This window comes from Myotis lucifugus, unplaced genomic scaffold (genome assembly GCF_000147115.1).
Source record: "Myotis lucifugus unplaced genomic scaffold, Myoluc2.0 scaffold_458, whole genome shotgun sequence".
Lineage (NCBI taxonomy): Eukaryota > Metazoa > Chordata > Mammalia > Chiroptera > Vespertilionidae > Myotis > Myotis lucifugus.
In genome coordinates this window covers 742,741-759,743 of record NW_005871506.1, presented here as the reverse complement: position 1 = coordinate 759,743, position 17,003 = coordinate 742,741, and the positions used below count along the sequence as shown (strand labels likewise).

Here is a 17,003-nt window from a genome sequence, read left to right as displayed (position 1 = left end):
GGTGTTTCTGGTTTCTTAGAATATATTCCCAGAAGTGAGATCACTGGCTCATAAGGTAGTTCCATTCTTCATTTTCTGAGAAAACTCCATACTGTTTTCCACAGTGGCTGCACCAGTCTGCATTCCCACCAGCAGTCCACAAGGGTTCCCTTTCCTCCACATCCTCACCAGCACTTGTTTGTTGATTTTTTGAAGATAGCCATTCTGACCGGTGTGAGGTGATATCTCATTATGGTTTTAATTTGCATTTCTCGGATGATTAGTGACTTTGAGCATATTTTCATATGTCTCTTGGCCATTTGTATGTTCTCTTTGGAGAAATGTCTATTCAGGTCTTCTGCCCATTTCTTAATTGGATTGTCTTCCTTTTGTTGAATTGTGTGAATACTTAGTATATTTTAGATATTAAACCCTTATCAGATATATCATCGACAAATATGTTCTTCCATACAGTGGGCTCTCTTTTCATTTGGTGGTGGCTTCTTTTGCTGTAAAGAAACATTTTATTTTCATGTAGTCCCATTCATTTATTTTCTCCTTAGTTTCCTTTCCCTAGGACAGTCGTCAGCAAACTGCAGCTCGTGAGCCATATGCGGCTCTTTGGCCCCTTGAGTGTGGCTCTTCCACAAAATACCACGTGCGGGCGCGCACGTACAGTGCAATTGAAACTTCGTGGCCCATGCGCAGAAGTTGGTTTTCGGCCTGGGCGAGTCTATTTTGAAGTGGCGTTAGAAGAAGTGGGGTGTTGGTCGGTCGGTCGGGCGACGGGAGACAGGTGCAGGCGGCCACGGGATACGCAGCGCGGGGGAGGCGCGTGTGATTCATGCACGGGTTGAGTGAGCCAGTCAATCAGCAGTCTCATTGTGCAGTGGTTAGTGCTAGTTGAATCCGCAATCGTGCATGGCTGACAAAAGTACCTACTTGAAGCATAAACTTATCTGTATTTTTCCAACCAACTGCAAATCCTACAGGTATTTTTGTCATCAATTTTAAGAATTGTAATTCTTTTGTGTTGGTGGCATCCTTATCTCATAAAAGAGAAACATGCAAATTGACCATAACCCCAACACCCTTCCCATTGGCTAATCAGCAGGATATGCAAATTAACTGCCAACCAAGATGGCTGCCGGCCGCCAGGCAGCTGAAGCTAACAGGAGGCTTGCTTGCTCCAGTGACGGAGGAAGCCAAGGTTCCTGGCCTGCGGCAGCCCAGTTCTGAGTTCCGGATGCAACAAAGTTGCAATTAGAGAAGCTAAACAAACTCCAGATAGCTGCTTTCAGCCGGCAGCGGCTCAGAGCTTAGAGCAGCACTGATGGCAACAGTGTTTCAATTATAGAACCTAAACAAAGCCCACATATCTGCTTTCAGCAGCCGAGGCCTCAAGCTGGAGCCAGCCTCAGAGCTAAAGCTGGCTCTCAGCTCCAGTTACAGCCATAGAAAGTAAATAAATCCCAGAATAAAAAAAAAGAAAAGAAAAAAAAAGGAGAGGCTGGGAGCTTCAGTCACCCGCCAGCCTGAAAACAGCCCTCAGCCCCTCACCCAGACTGGCCAGGCACCCCAGTGGGGACCCCTACCCTGAAGGGGGTGCAGGCAGCCTAAAAACAGCCATCAGCCCATCATCCAGGCTGGCCAGGCACCCAAGCAGGACTCCCACCCTGATCCGGGATACCCTTCAGGGCAAACCAGCCGGCCCCCACTCATGCACCAGGCCTCTATACTATACTACAGGCAGGGCGGGACAGCGCGAGCTGCCATCCGGGCCCCATGTGCAGCCCTGGGCAGCGGGGCATAAGCCCCGCCCCCAGCCGGGACCCCTGTGTGCCACCTGAGCCCCCAACCGGGACCCCCATGCCGCCTGAGCCCCGCACTGCTAAGCCCCGCCAACAGCCGGGACCCTATGACTATTGGAGAGCAGGAAAGTGCCACTGGGCCCTGGGTCACTGTGGTGATCCGGCCATCAGTAAGTAGAAAAGTGCGGCCTATAGGCAACCCCCAGCTGCGCCTGATCCGGGAGCAGGAAAGCAAGCCCAGCCTGCGGGCAACCCCCAGATGTGCCTTCTCCCCGGGCACCATGAGGATCCAGGAGCAGGAAAGCAAACCTGGACTGCGGGCAGCCCCCAGCTGGGCCTGATAAGGGAGCAGGAAAGCCCAGCCTGCGGGCAACCCCAAGCTGGGCCTGATCCAGGAGCAGGAAAGCCCGGCCTGTGGGCAGCCCCCAGCTAGGCCTGCTCCCCGGTTGCCATGGGGATCCGGGAGCAGGAGAGTAAGTCCAGCCTGCAGGCAGCTCCAAGCTGGGCCTGCTCCCCCGTCGCCATGGCGATCCTGGAGCAGGAAAGCCCAGCTTGCAAGCAGCACCCCCATCCTGGCCATAGCTCAAGGGAGAGTACAACATGCAGTGGAGGCCAGGAGCCTGAGGGATCAACACAGAGGGGCTCCTGCTCCAAGCCTCCATGGTGTGGCTGGGGGCAGGCCCCCAGCAGACACACACACACACACACACACACACACACACAGTGCCTGCTCTGAGCCTCCAATGTGGCTGGGGGCAGACCCCCAGTGGGGACACACACACACACACACACACACACACACACACACATGGGACGCCTGCTCCGAGCCTCTGCTGCCAGACTGTGGCCATCAGTAGGACATCCACTGAGGGCTCCTGGACTGTGAGAGGGGCAGGCTGGGCTGAGGGAACCCCCCACCCCCCCAGTGCATGAATTTCATGCACCGGGCCTCTAGTTATTATTATAAAATGAAACATTTTTTTAGGTGCCCTGTTTGAGATGGCTACAAAGAAGCAGCAAAGAAAAACAGAAGACAAAAAACGTGAATTTAAAGTTGAATGTACCTACCTATATAGTTTAAGATTAAAAAATTTGGCTCTCAAAAGAAATTTCAATCGTTGTACTGTTGATATTTGGCTCTGTTGACTAATAAGTTTGCCGACAACTGCCCTATGAGATGTGTCAGTGAAAATTCTACTATGTGAGATGTCTTAAGATTTTTGCTGCCTATGTTTTCTTCTAAGATTTTTATGGTTTCATGTTTTACATTTAAGTCTTTTATCCATTTTGAGTTTATTCTTGTGTATGGTGTTAGTTGGTGGTCTAGTTTCATCTTTTTTCATGTGTTTGTTTAGTTTTCCCAACACCATTTGTTGAAGAAACTATCTTTACTCCATTGTATGTTCTTGCCTCCTTTGTCAAATATTAATTGACCATAATTATCAGGGCCAATTTCTGAGATCTCTGTTCTGATCCATTGGTCTATATGACTATTCTTGTGCCAGTACCAGGCTGTTTGAGTTATAATGGCTTTGTAATATAGTTTGATATCCAATATTCTGATCTCTCCAACTTTGTTCTTTGTCAAGATTGCTGCAGTTATTGAGAGTCTTTTATGGCTCCATATACATTTTTGGAGTATTTGTTCTAGTTCTGTGAAGTATGCTATTGGTATTTTAATAGGAATTGCATTGAATCTATAGATTGCTTTGGGTAGTACAGACATTTTAATGATGTTAATTCTTCCAATCCATGAACATGGTATATGTTTCCATATTTTTTGCATCTTCCTCTATATCCTTTTTCAAAGTACAGGTCTTTTACTCCATGGTTAAGTTTATTCCTAAGTGTCTTATTTTTTTTGTTGGAATGGTAAATTGGATTGTTAGTTTTTTTAGTTTCTCTTTTGAGAGTTCATTATTGGTGTATAAAAAGCCATTGATTTTGGGGTGTTCATTTTGTATCCTGCTATGTTACCAAATTTATTTTTAAACTCTAGTAGTTCCCTGGTGGAGTCTTCAGGGTTTTCTATGTACAATATCATGTCATCTACAAATAATGACAGTTTTACCTCCTACTTTCCAATTTGGATGCCTTTTATTTCTTTTTTTAAAATTTATATTCTTCATTGTTTAAAGTATTACATAAGTCTCCTTTTTCCCCCATTGACCTCTCCCTGGCCATTCCCACCCCCCAGAATATGCCCTCACCCCCTACTGTCTGTGTCCATTGGTTATGCCTATCTGCATGCATACAAGTCCTTTGGTTGATCTCTTACCTCCTCCCCCCGCCTTCCCTCTTAGGTTGGACAGTCTGTTCAATGCTTCTATGTCACTGACTCTATATTTATTCATCAGTTTATGTTGTTCATTATATTCCACAAATGAGTGAGATCATGTGATATTTATCTTTCTCTGACTGCTTATTTCGCTTAGCATAATGCTCTCCAGGTCCATCCATGCTGTTGCAAATGGGAAGAATTTCTTCTTTTTTTATAGCAGCATAGTATTCCATTGTGTAGATGTTCCACCATTTTTTTTCTTGTCTAAACTTTTACATAAGTCTCCTTTTCCCCTACTTGATCTCCCCTTCAGCCATTACCACCCCAGGGCAAGCCCCCACCACCTCAGTGTCTGTGTCGATTGGTTATGCTAATATGCATGCGTACAAGTCCTTTGATTGCTCTCTAACCCCCACAACCATGCCATTTGTCTCTGGATCTATTGTTGTTCATCAAATTATGTTGATCATTATATCCCACATATGAGTGAGATCATGTGATATTTATCTTTCTCTGACGGGCTTATTTTGCTTAGCATAATGCTTTCCAGTTCCATCCATGCTGTTGCAAATGGTAAAAGTTTCTTCTTTTTTTATAGCAGCATAGTATTCCATTGTGTAGATGTACCAAAGTTTTTTAATCCACTCATCTGCTCATGGGCACTTAGGCTGTTTCCAAATCTTAGCTATTGTAAATTGTGCTGCCATGAACATAGGGGTGCATATATCCTTTCTGATTAGTGTTACTGGTTTCTTGGGATATAGTCCTAGAAGTGGGATTACTGGGTCAAATGGAAGTTCCTACTTTAACTTTTTGAGGAAATGCCATACTGTCTTCCACAGTGGCTGCACCAGTCTGCATTCCCACCAACAGTACATGAGGACTCCTTTTTCTCTGCATCCTTGCCAGCACTTGTTGTTTGTTGATTTGTTGATGATAGCCATTCTGACAGGTGTGAGATGGTATCTTGTTGTTTTCATTTGCATCTCTCAGATGATTAGTGACTTTGAGCATGTTTTCATATGTCTCTTCCTTCTATATGTTCTTTCGAAAAGTGTCTATTTAGATCCTTTGCCCATTTTTTGATTGGATCATCTATCTTCCTTTTGTTAAGTTGTATGAGTTCTCTGTAAATCTTGGAGATTAAACCATTGTCTGAAATATCATTGGCAAATATGTTCTCCCATGCAGTGGGATTTCTTGTTGTTTTGTTGATAGTTTCTTTTGCTGTGCAGAAACTTTTCATTTTGATGCAGTCCCATTTTTTTTTATTTTATCCTTAGTCTCCATTATTCTAGGAGCTGTGTCTATAAAGATATTGCTCTGACATATGTCTGCTATTTTGCTGCCTATGGAGTCCTGTAGGATTTTTAATGGTTTCCCAACTTACATTTAAGTCCTTCAGTGATTTTGAGTTTGTTTTTGTGTATGGTGTAAATTGGTGATCTAGTTTCATTTTTTTGCATGTATCTGACCAAATTTCCCAGCACCATTTATTGAAGAGACTGTCTTGACTCCATTGCATGCTCTACCTCCTTTGTCAAATATTAATTGAGCATAATGGCTTGGGTCGATTTCTGGGTTCTCTGTTCTGTTCCATTGGTCCATATGTCTGTTCTTGTGCCAGTACCAGGCAGTTTTGAGAACCATGGCTTGGTAATATAGCTTGATATCTGGTATTGTGATCCCTCCAACTTTGTTCTTCTTTCTCAGGATTGCTGTGGCTATTCGAGGTCTTTTTTTTTTTTTTACTCCAGATTAATTTTTAGAGAGTTTGTTCTAGATCTTTGAAATATGCCATTGGTATTTTAATGGGGATTGCATTGAATCTGTAGATTGCTTTGGGTAGTATGGGCATTTTAATGATGTTGATTCTACTGATCCATGAACATGGTTTGTTCTTCCATCTGTTTATGTCTTCCTCTATCTCTTTTTTCAATGTCCTATAGTTTTCCGAGTACAGGTCTTTTACCTTCTTAGTTAAGTTTATTCTTAAGTATCTTAATTTTTTTTGGTGCTATGGTAAATGGGGTTGTTTTTTTTCATTTCTCTTTCTGTGAGTTCATTATTGGTATATAAAAAGACCATAGGTCTCTGGGTGTTAATTTTGCATCTTGCTACATTGCTGAATTTATTAGGTCTAGTAGTTTTTTGATGGAGTCTTTGGGGTTTTCTATGTATAGTATCATGTCATCTGCAAAAAAAGGACAGTTTTACTTCTTCTTTTCCAATTTGGATGCCTTTTATTTCTTCTTCTTGTCTGATCGCTATGGCTAGCACTTCTAGTACTATATCGAACAGGAGTGGTGACAGTGGGCATCCCTGTCTTGTTTCTGTTCTTAGAGGAAATTAGTTTGGTTTTTGCCCATTTAGTATGATGTCCTTTATTCTGAGGTGGGTCTCCTGTAGACAGCAGATATATGGGTCATGTTTTCTTATCCACTCAGTTACTCTATGTCTTTTGATTGGTGCATTTATTATGTTGAGGTATGATCCCTCTATTCCCACTTTTATTTTTTATTTTTTTAATTAAATCTTTATTATTCAGATTATTACAGTTGTTCCTCTTTTTCCCCCCCCATAGCTCCCCTCCACCCGGTTCCCACCCCATCTTCTGCCCCTACCCCACCCCCACTGTCCTCATCCATAAGTGTACGATTTTTGTCCAGGCTTTTCCTGCACCCCCCAAACTCCTCCCCTCCCCCCCCCGAGAATAGTCAGTCCACTCCCTTTCTATGCCCCTGGTTCTATTATATTCACCAGTCTATTATGTTCATCAGATTATTTATTCACTTGATATTTAGATTCACTTGTTGATATGTATTTGTTGTTCATAATTTTTCTCTTTACCTTTTTCTTCTTCTTCCTCTCCTTAAAGGATACCTTTCAGCATTTCATATAATACTGGTTTGGTGGTGGTGAAGTCCTTTAGCTTTTTCTTATCTGTGAAGCTCTTTATCTGACCTTCAATTCTGAATGATAGCTTTGCTGGGTAAAGTAATCTTGGTTGTAGGTTCTTGCTATTCATCACTTTGAATATTTCTTGCCACTCCCTTCTGGCCTGCATAGTTTCTGTTGAGAAATCAGCTGACAGTCGAAACCGGTTTGGCTCAGTGGATGGAGTGTCGGCCTGCAGACTGGGGGGTCCCGGGTTCGATTCCGGTCAAGGGCATGTGCCTGGGTTGCGTGCACATCCCCAGTGGGAGATGTGCAGGGGGCGGCTGATTGATGTTTCTCTCTCATCAATGTTTCTGGCTCTCTGTCTCTCTCCCTTCCTCTCTGTAAAAAATCAATAAAATATATTTTTTAAAAAAAGAGAGAGAGAGAAATCAGCTGACAGTTGTATGGGTACTCCCTTGTAGGTAACTAACTGTTTTTCTCTTGCTGCTTTTAAGATTCTCTCTTTGTCTTTTGCTCTTGGCATTTTTATTATGATGTGTCTTGGTGTGGTCCTCTTTGGATTCCTTTTGTTTGGGGTTCTCTGCGCTTCCTGGACTTGTAAGTCTAATTCTTTCACCTGGTAGGGGAAGTTTTCTGTCATTATTTCTTCAAATAGGTTTTCAATATCTTCCTCTCTCTCTTCTTCTGGCACCCCCATAATTCGGATGTTTGTACGCTTGAAGCTGTCTCAGAGGCTCCTTACACTATCTTCATATTTTTGGATTCTTTTTCTTTTTGTTTTTCCGGTTGGGTGTTTTTTGCTTCTTCAAATTTCAAATCTTTGACTTGATTCTTGCGATCCTCTAGTCTGCTGTTGGAACTCTGTATAATATTCTTTATTTCAGTCAGTGTATGTTTAATTTCTAGTTGGTCCTTTTTCATAACCTCGAGGGTCTCACTGGATTTCTTGAGGGTCTCACTAAATTTATCGGCGGTTTCTAGAAAATTCTTGAAAACCCTTATAAGTGTGGTTTTGAACTCTATATCCAGTAGTTTGCTTTCCTCCATTTCTGTCATTTGTGACCTGTTTCTTTGTCTCCGCATTTTGGCTGCTTCCCTGTATTGATAGAGTGGCTTTGTGTGCTAGGTGTCCTATAGGGCCCAGTGGCTCAGCCTCCCCAATTACCTGAGGTGGACACTCTTGGTGCACCCCTTTGTGGGCTTTGTGCAGTCTTGTTGTAGTTAAGCCTTGATTGTTGTATGTATCACTCGGAGGAATTGACCTCCAGGCCAATTGGCTGTGAGAATCAGCTGTGTCTATGGTGGGAGAACTTCTGTGCTGGAGACACCCTTCTGGGGCAAGACTTGCTTCAGTGGGGCTTTGGTGCTCACTGAGTCTGCCCCCCTGAGTGTGTCCCTTATGGATCTGAGGAGTTGTAGTCTGGATGGTGCCACTCTGACCACTGGGTACACTGGCTCTTGGAACTCTAAGGAGGTGCTAATTTGGCCTCTGCCTGAGGCTACCCAGCAGGAGCTATGGAGAGATCTGCAGATTCCTCTTCTTTGTTTGAGGTTTTGAGGTGCCAGATGAGGCCCAGCTGTGAAGCAATGCAATCTGCTGTGGGGCCTTGGGCCTTCTTTTGGATGTTGTGGGTCTCTCTGACCCAGCTGCAGTTTGTTAGGTAATTTTCAGATTGCAAAGGGCCAGGCCTTTCATATAAAAGCCCCTGCTCACAGCTTGGGTGGGCGGGGTCTCTGGGGATCAACAGGGCGGAGCAAGCAGCTATGGCTGCTCCTCAGTCCTACCCTAAGAGGCCCCGATTCTCAGTGTCCTGGTAATCACTGTAACCACCTCTGAGAGAAAGTTGCCCTCGAGTTCCAACCGATGCCAGACAGTCCAGTTTCTCCCCGTATGAGTCTGGGTCCCCAGAGACTCACCCAAAACTGGATTCAGAGCAGTCGGGAGCTTGAGACTCCCTCCCGATTGAAAAAGACAACCATGTTCTCAGTTGCCAGCCCTTTCCATGTGCGCCTCCGTACCGCTGCACTTCCACACCTCCTCTGAGTCTCAGTATGCTTTTCTCTTTCCTTCTAGTTATAGAATTTCCACTCAGCCAGCCTTCTTGTGGTTCTGGATGATGTCCGTTTTGGCTTTTAGTTGTATTTTTGAAGTGGTTGTGCGAGGCAGCAATTTCCGGTGTTTACCTATGCTGCCATCTTGGTTTCTCTATTCCCACTTTTATTATGTTGAGGTATGATCCCTCTACTCCCACTTTGCTGAGAGTTTTTATCAAGAAAGGGTGTTGGATTTGTCGAATGCTTTTTCTGCATCAATTGATATAATTATGTAATTTTTATCCCTCAATGTGTTTATGTGATGTATCACATTTATTGATTTGCGGATATTGTATCATCTTTGCATCCCTGGAATAAATCCCACTTGGTTATGGTGTATGACCTTTCTAATGTATTGCTGAATCTGATTTGCTAGAATTTTGTTGAGGATTTTAGCATCTATGTTCTTCAAGGATATTTGCCTGTAGTTCTCTTTTTTTGTGGTGTCTTTATCTGATTTTGGAATTAGGGTAATTCTGGCTTCACAGAAAGAGCTTGGAAGTGTGCCTTCCTCTTGAATTTTTTAAAAAAATATATTTTATTGATTTTTTTACAGAGAGGAAGGGAGAGGGATAGAGAGTTAGAAACATCGATGAGAGAGAAACATTGATCAGCTGCCTCCTGCACACTCCCTATTGGGTATGTGCCCGCAACCAAGGTACATGCCCTTGACCAGAATCAAACCTGGGACCCTTGAGTCCACAGGCTGACGCTCTATCCACTGAGCCAAACCGGTTAGGGCCCTCTTGAATTTTTTGAAATAGTCTGAAGAGGATAGGTTTTAGTTCTTCTTTGAATGCTTGGTAGAGCTCCCCTGTAAAGCCATCCAGACCAGGGCTTTTGTTTGCTGGAAAGTTTTTGATCACTGCTTCAATTTCATCGGTAGTTATCAGGTCTATTCAGGTTTTTTAATTCTTCCTGATTGAGTTTTAGGAGTTTGTATTTTTCTAAGAATATGTCCATTTTGTTAGAATAGAATTGTACATAGTATTTTTTCATAATTGTTTGTATTTCTGTGGGATCGGTTATTACTTCACCTCTTTCCTTTCTAATTTTGTTTATTTGGGTCCTCTCTCTTTGCTTCTTGGTGAGCCTGGCTACAGGTTCATCAATATTGTTTATCTTTTCAAACAACCAGCTCTTGGTTTTGTTGATCTTTTGTATTGATTTTTTGGTCTCTATGTCATTTATTTCTGCTCTGATCTTTATTATTCCCTCCCTTCAACTTATGCTGGGCTTTTTTTGTTGCTCTCTTTCAAACTATTTGAGCTGTAGGGTTCGGTAATTTATTACCATTTTTTTCTTGTTTTTGAGGTAGGCTTGTAGAGCTATAAACTTCCCATTCAAGACTGCTTTCACTGTGTCCCATTGATTTTGGATTGTTGTGTTTTCATTGTCATTTGTTGCCATGATGCTTTATATTTCTTCTTTGATCTCTTTGGTAACTCAATCATTGTTTAATAGCATGCTATTTAGCCTCCAGGTGTTTGATTTTTTATTGTTTTTATTGTAGTTGATTTCTAGTTTTATGCAATTGTGATCTGAGAAGATGCTTGATATGATTTCTATCTTCTTGAATTTGAAGAGACTTTGCCTGTGTCCCAATATGTGCTCTATTTTTGAAAATGACCCATGTGCACTTGAGAAGAATGTATATTCTGTGGCTTTGAGGTGAAATGTTCTGAAGATATCAATTAATCTCATCTGATCTAGTGAGTCATTTAGGATTGATGTTTCTTTGCTGATTTTTTGTTTAGAGTATTTGTCCAGTGGTGTTAATGGGGTATTAAAGTCTCCTACTATGACTATATTGCTGTAAATCTCTCCCTTGATATGCTCCAGAAGTTTTTTTTATGTATTTGGTTGCTCCTGTATTGGGTGCATATAAGTTTACCAGAGTTATATCTTCTTGTTGAATTGCTCTTTTTAGTATTATGAAGTGGCCTTCATTATCTCTTTTTATGTCCTTCACATTGAGATCTAATTTGTCAGATATAAGTATTGCTACCCCAGCTTATTTTAATTTTTGTTCACCTGAAAAGCTTTTTTCATTCCTTCACCATCAGTCTGTGTGAGTCCTTTGTTCTGAGGTGGGTCTCATATAGACAGCAGATATATGGGTCATGTTTTCTTATCCACTCAGTTACCCTATGTCTTTTGATTGGGGCATTTAATCCATTCACATTTAAAGTTATTATTGATAGGTACTTGTTTGTCGCCATTTTTATTCTTTATGCCTGTGTTCCTTCTTCCCTCCCTATTTTACAGCAGACCCTTTAGCATTTCTTGCATTGCTGGTTTGGTGGTAATAAACTCCCTTAGTCCTTTTTTGTCTGTGAAGCTCCTGATTTCACCCTCAACTTTGATTGATAGCCTTGCTGGGTACAGTATTCTTGGATTCAGACCCTTGCTCTGCATGACTTTGTATATTTCATTCCATTCCCTTCTTGCCTGATGTGTTTCTGTTGAGAAATCAGTCGATAGTCTGATGGGAGATCCCTTGTAGGTAACTTTATGTCTCTCTCTGGCCGCTTTTAAGATTCTTACTCTGTTGTTGGTGTTTGCCAATTTAATTATAATGTGTCTTGGTGTTGGTCTTTTGGGTTCATCTTGTTTGGGACTCTGTGAGCTTCTATGACTTGTGTGAATTTTTTCTTTTTCCCAGTGTCAGGGAAGTTTCCTGTCATTATTTCTTCAAACAGGTTTTCTATTCCTTGCTCAGTTTCCTCTCCTTCTGTCATCCCTATTATGTGGATGTTGTTTCGTTGTGTGTTGTCCCAAAGTTCCCTCAGGCTCTCCTCCTGTTTTTTAAGTTTCTTTTCTAGTTGTGGTCTGCTTTGGTATTTTTTTCCTACCTTATCTTCTAGCTCACTGATGTGGTCCTCTGCTTCTTCTAGTCTACTGTTGATGCTTTCTATTGTGTTCTTTATTGCAGTTATGTCATTTTTCTTTCTTCTTGGTTCTTCTTCACTTCCTCTTGGTTCTTACACATATTGCTGAATTTGTCTTCCATTCAGCGTCCTTATGACCATTGCTCTGAATTCTTTCTCTGACATGTTGCTTGCCTCCATTTCATTTACTTCCTTTTCGGTGATTCTTCTATGCAGGCTGTTTCTTTGTCTCCCCATGATTGCTCCTCTCAGGGTGTCTGGTTATGTAGCTCTCTCTCTCCTGTGTTGACTCAGAGGCACAAAATACAACATGACAAGACACAATGCACAGGGCACCCAACACAAATGTATTCACAATACTAATAACCCCAAATAAGAGTGACCACCAGAGAAGAGAATTAGAGTGAAAAGAGTGCAAAAATGATATTGAGAAAAGGAAAAAAATGTAAGAAAGAAAAGAAAAAAGAAGGGGGAATATATATGTAAATGGGGAGAAAACTCTAAAAAAAACAACTAATTCAAAAAATGCAAACAACAAACAACAACTAATCCAAAAAATGCAAACAATAAACACTCAAACAACAAACACCCAGATGAATCTGAGGAGGTAGAGCTCTCTCTAGGCCAGTGATGGAGAACCTTTTGAGCTCAGCATGTCAGCATTTTGAAAAACCCTAACTTAACTTTGGTGCCATGTCCCATATAGAAATTTTTTTATATTTGCAACCATAGTAAAACAAAGATTTGTATTTTTGATATTTATTTTAAATGCCATTTAACAAAGAAAAATCAACCAAAAAAATGAGTTCGCGTGTCACCTCTGACACACATGTCATAGGTTCGCCATCACTGCTCTAGGCGATCGATCTCTGACATTTCCCTCTATGGATTGCCTCACCAGCTGTGTTTAATTTGCCAACTCCAGGTGGGTGTTATTTGATTCAACTCTTCCTTCTATCTGCTCTGTGAGAAGATGCAAAGTCCGTCTGCATATTCGGCACCACTTTGTCTCCCCATGGACAAGCTTTTTAGGTGCCTGCAGTCGGGGAGGCTGGAGTCTCATTGTTTGTGGGTTTGCAGCTGAGGCAGCTGATCCCTGGGCGTTGTGGTTGTAGGGTTCAGGGAGGTATCTGAGGTCTTCCCAGTTGAAGGTAAGGCTGGGCTTCCGATCACAGCCGCTCTCCCCTTCAAGATGGCATGGTCTCTGCGGCAGAGCCAGCCGCTCTGGGAGAGATTTCAGCAGTAGTAGAGGCTGCCTGGCTGGGGGAGCCTCGTCTGCCAGTCCCCAACAGTCCTGTGAAATATAGCTGTCCCTCACTCACAAATACAGACACTCACCGCATGTCCACACACTCTCCTTTTGCTCTCTCACTCACACACTATCTTATAGCCTGCTGTCCTGCTGGCCGCCATCTTGGATTTCCTTTATTTCTTTTTATCTGATCCCTGTGGCTAGGACTTCCAGTACTGTGTTGAATAAGAGTGGTGAAAGTGGACATCCCTGTCTTGTTCCTGTTCTTAAGGGAAACACTTTTAGTTTTGCCCATTGAGAATGACGTTGGCTGTCAGTTTGTCATATATGGCCTTTATTATATTGAGGTATGAACCCTCTAGTCCCACTTTACTAAGAGTTTTATTAAAAAAAAGGGGGGGGGGTTTGCTGGATTTTATCAAATGCTTTTTCTGAATCAATTGATATGATTATGTGATTTTTATCTTTCAATTTGTTTATGTGATGTATCACATTTATTGATTTGTGAATATTGTACCAGCCTTGCATTCCCAGAATAAATCCCACTTTGTTATGGTGTATGATTTTTTAATGTACTGCTGGATCCAATTTGCTAATATTTTGTTGAGAATTTTAGCATATATGTCCATCATGGATATTGGCCTGTAATTTTCTTTCTTTGTAGTATCTTTATCTGGTTTTGGAATTAGGATAATGCTGGCTTCACAAAAAGAGTTTGAAAGTCTTCCCTCCTCTTGAATTTTTAAAATAGTTTGAGGAGCATAGGTTTTAGTTCTTCCTTGAATGTTTACTAAAACTCACCTCTGAAGCCATCTGTTTCAGAATTTTGTTTGCTGTGAGTTTTTTTTGAATTACTGCTTCAATTTCATTTGTTGTTATCAGCCTATTCAGGTTTTCTGATTTTTCCTCATAGAATTTTGGAAGATTGTATGTTTCTAGGAATTTGTCCATTCCACCCAGGTTGTCCAAGTTGTTTATAGTATTTTCTTGCAATCCTTTGTATTTCTGTGATGTCAGTGGTTACTTCACTGTGTACATTTCTGATTTTATTTCTTTGGGTCCTCTCTCTTTGTTTCCTGATGAGTCTGGCTAAAGTTTCATCAATCTTGTTTATCTCATCAAAGAACCAGCTCTTGATTTCAATTGATCTTTTGTATTGCTATTTTATTCTCTGTCATTTATTTCCACTCTTATCTTTATTATTTCCTTACTTCTATTTACTCTGAACATTTCTTGTTGTTCTCTTTCAAATTTTTTAAGTTGGGTTAGATAGTTTACTGATAATTTTTCTTGCTTTTTTGAGTCAGGTCTGTAATGCTATGAACTTCATTCTCAGGACTGCTTTTACTCTGTCCCATAGATTTTGGGTTGTGTGTTCATTTTCATTTGTTTCCAGGAAGTTTTAAATTTCTTGCTTGATCTCATTATTACCATTCATTGTTTAACACCATGCTATTTAGCCACCATGTGTTTGAATGTTTTTGAGGATTTTTTTTTATTGTAGTTGATTTCTAGTTTCATGTCTCTGTGATCCAAGAAGATGCTTATTATAATTTCAATCTTCTTGAACTTGTAGAGACTTATTTTGTGTCCTAACATGTGGTCTGTCTTTAAGAATGTTCCATGTTCACTTGAAAGGATTGTATATACTGCTGCTTTGGGATGAAATGTTCTGTAAATATCAATTAAATTCTTCTGAGCTAGTGTGTCATTTAGGGTCTCAGTTTCCTTGTTGTTTTTCTGTCTAAAAGATATATCCAATAATATTGGGGAGGTGGAAGTGTTAAAGTCCATTACTATGCCTGTATTGTGTATTGCTGTCAATCTCTCCCTTAAAGTCCACTAAGAGTTTTATCTCTTTCTCTCTCTCTCTCTCTCTCTTTCTTTGCATCTTTCATGGCCTTTGTTTTTAACTTTATTTTGTTAGATATGAGTATTGCTACCCCAACTTTTTATTCATTTTTCATTTACATTTGCATGGAATTCCCCCCCCCCCATCACTTCACTTTCAGTTTCTGTGAATTATTTGTTCTGAGGTGGGTCTTTTGTACATAGCTATATATGGGTCATGCTTTTTATCCATTCAGTTTACCTTCTGTCTTTTGATTGGAGCATTTAATTCATTTACCTTTAAGATTATTAGTGATATGTACTTATATATTGCCACTTTTTTCTTTATACCTATGTTCCTTCTCTCTCAATTTCTTATTCTTAAAGCAGTCCCTTTAATATTTATTGCAATGCTGGTTTGATGATAATGCACTCCTTGAGACTTTTTAATCTGGAAGCTCTTTATTTCACCTTTAATTTTAAATGAAAGTCTTGGATTCAGGTCCTTGATTTTCATTATTTTGAATACTTCATGCCAATCTCTTCTGGCCTGAAGTGTTTCTGTTGAGAAATAAGCTGACAGTCTAATGGGACCTCCCTTGTAGGTAGCTTTCTGTCTCTCTCTCTTACTGCCTTTAAGATTATTTTTATGTTTTTAACCTTGTCCTTTTAATTATGATGTGTTTTGAAGTAGTTCTATTTATGTTCATCTTGATTAGGACTCTCTGTGCTTCCTGAACTTGTGTGGCTTTTTCCTTCACCAGGTTAGGGAATAATTTCTTTAAACAGATTCTCTATTCCTTGCTCACTTTCTTCTCCTTCTGGCACATCTATGATGCAGATGTTGTTAAGTTTTATGTTGTCCCAAGGTTCCCTTAAAATATCCTCCTGCTTTTTAAATTCTTTTTACTTTTATTCTTTGCTGCTCTAATTGAGTGTTTTCTTTCTACCTTGTCTTCCAAATCACTGATTCAATCTTTTGCTTCATTCAATCTACTTTTAATTCCTTCCAGTGTATTCTTGATGTCAGATATGGTATGCTTCTCTTCTGACTGGTTCTTGTTCATGGTTTCTATTTCTTTTTTCATGCTATTGAAGTTCCCACTAAGTTCCTTATAATTCTAAGTTCATTAAGCAGTCTTATAACCATTTCTTTGAACTCTACAGGTGATAAATTTATTGCCCCCATTTCATTTAGCTCTTTTTTTGGAGATTTCTCATTTTCTTTCATTTGGGGATTGTTTCTTTGTCTCTGTATTTTAGTTGTCTCGTTGTGTTTATTTCTATGTATTAGATAGAACTGTTATGCCTTCCAGTCTTCATGAGGTTGCCTTATGTAATAGGTGTCTTGTGGGACCCAGTGGCACAGTCTCCTGGATCTCCTGAGCTGGATGCTCCAGGAATGTCCTTGTGGGATTATGTGGGTCCTTCTGTTGTAATTAGGTCTTGATTGCTATTCACCTGCTCATGCATGGGATCAACCCTCAGAATGGCAGACTATGAGGCTCAACTCCAACCACATCATGCAAGTTTTTGTACAGGTGCTGACAGAACAAAACAAGACAAAACAACACAAAACAAAAAACAAGACAATAAAAAAACCCAACATCATCAACAATAAGAGTAATAAAAGGAAAAAAGAGAAAAAGAGTAAGAGGAGAAAATATATGAAATGAAAGAAGAGAAAAGAAAAAGAAAAAAAGATTAGGGAAAGAAAAGTGAGAAAAACAGAATTAGAAATGGAAAGAGAAAAATATGAAATATTAAGGATAGTACCTGAAGCTATCCACTTGGTCTGCAGGTTCCCAGCAACCTGTCCACAGCTATGGTGATCCACAGTCCATGCCTCTGCTGGGCTTGGCATCACCCAGGAAAAACAAAGCTGTGCTCCAAAGCTGGTTTTATCAGCACAGGGTCCAAAGTCAGGTCAGCAAATGTCCCAAGGCTCCCTGTGATCCATCTCT

The 17,003-nt window shown here is 40.8% G+C and overlaps 1 protein-coding gene across 1 annotated transcript in view; it reads left to right on the top strand.

Annotated features, from left to right (window-relative positions):
• The window catches only part of DNAH3 (dynein axonemal heavy chain 3), a gene marked incomplete at its 5' end in the record, with an annotated part of 172,487 nt that overhangs the window by 34,335 nt on the left and 121,149 nt on the right, over positions 1-17,003 (top strand). Inside the window, 1 exon segment of the mRNA XM_023744381.1 lies at positions 1,888-2,093. Within this exon segment, the coding sequence (XP_023600149.1) occupies positions 1,888-2,093 (206 nt within the window).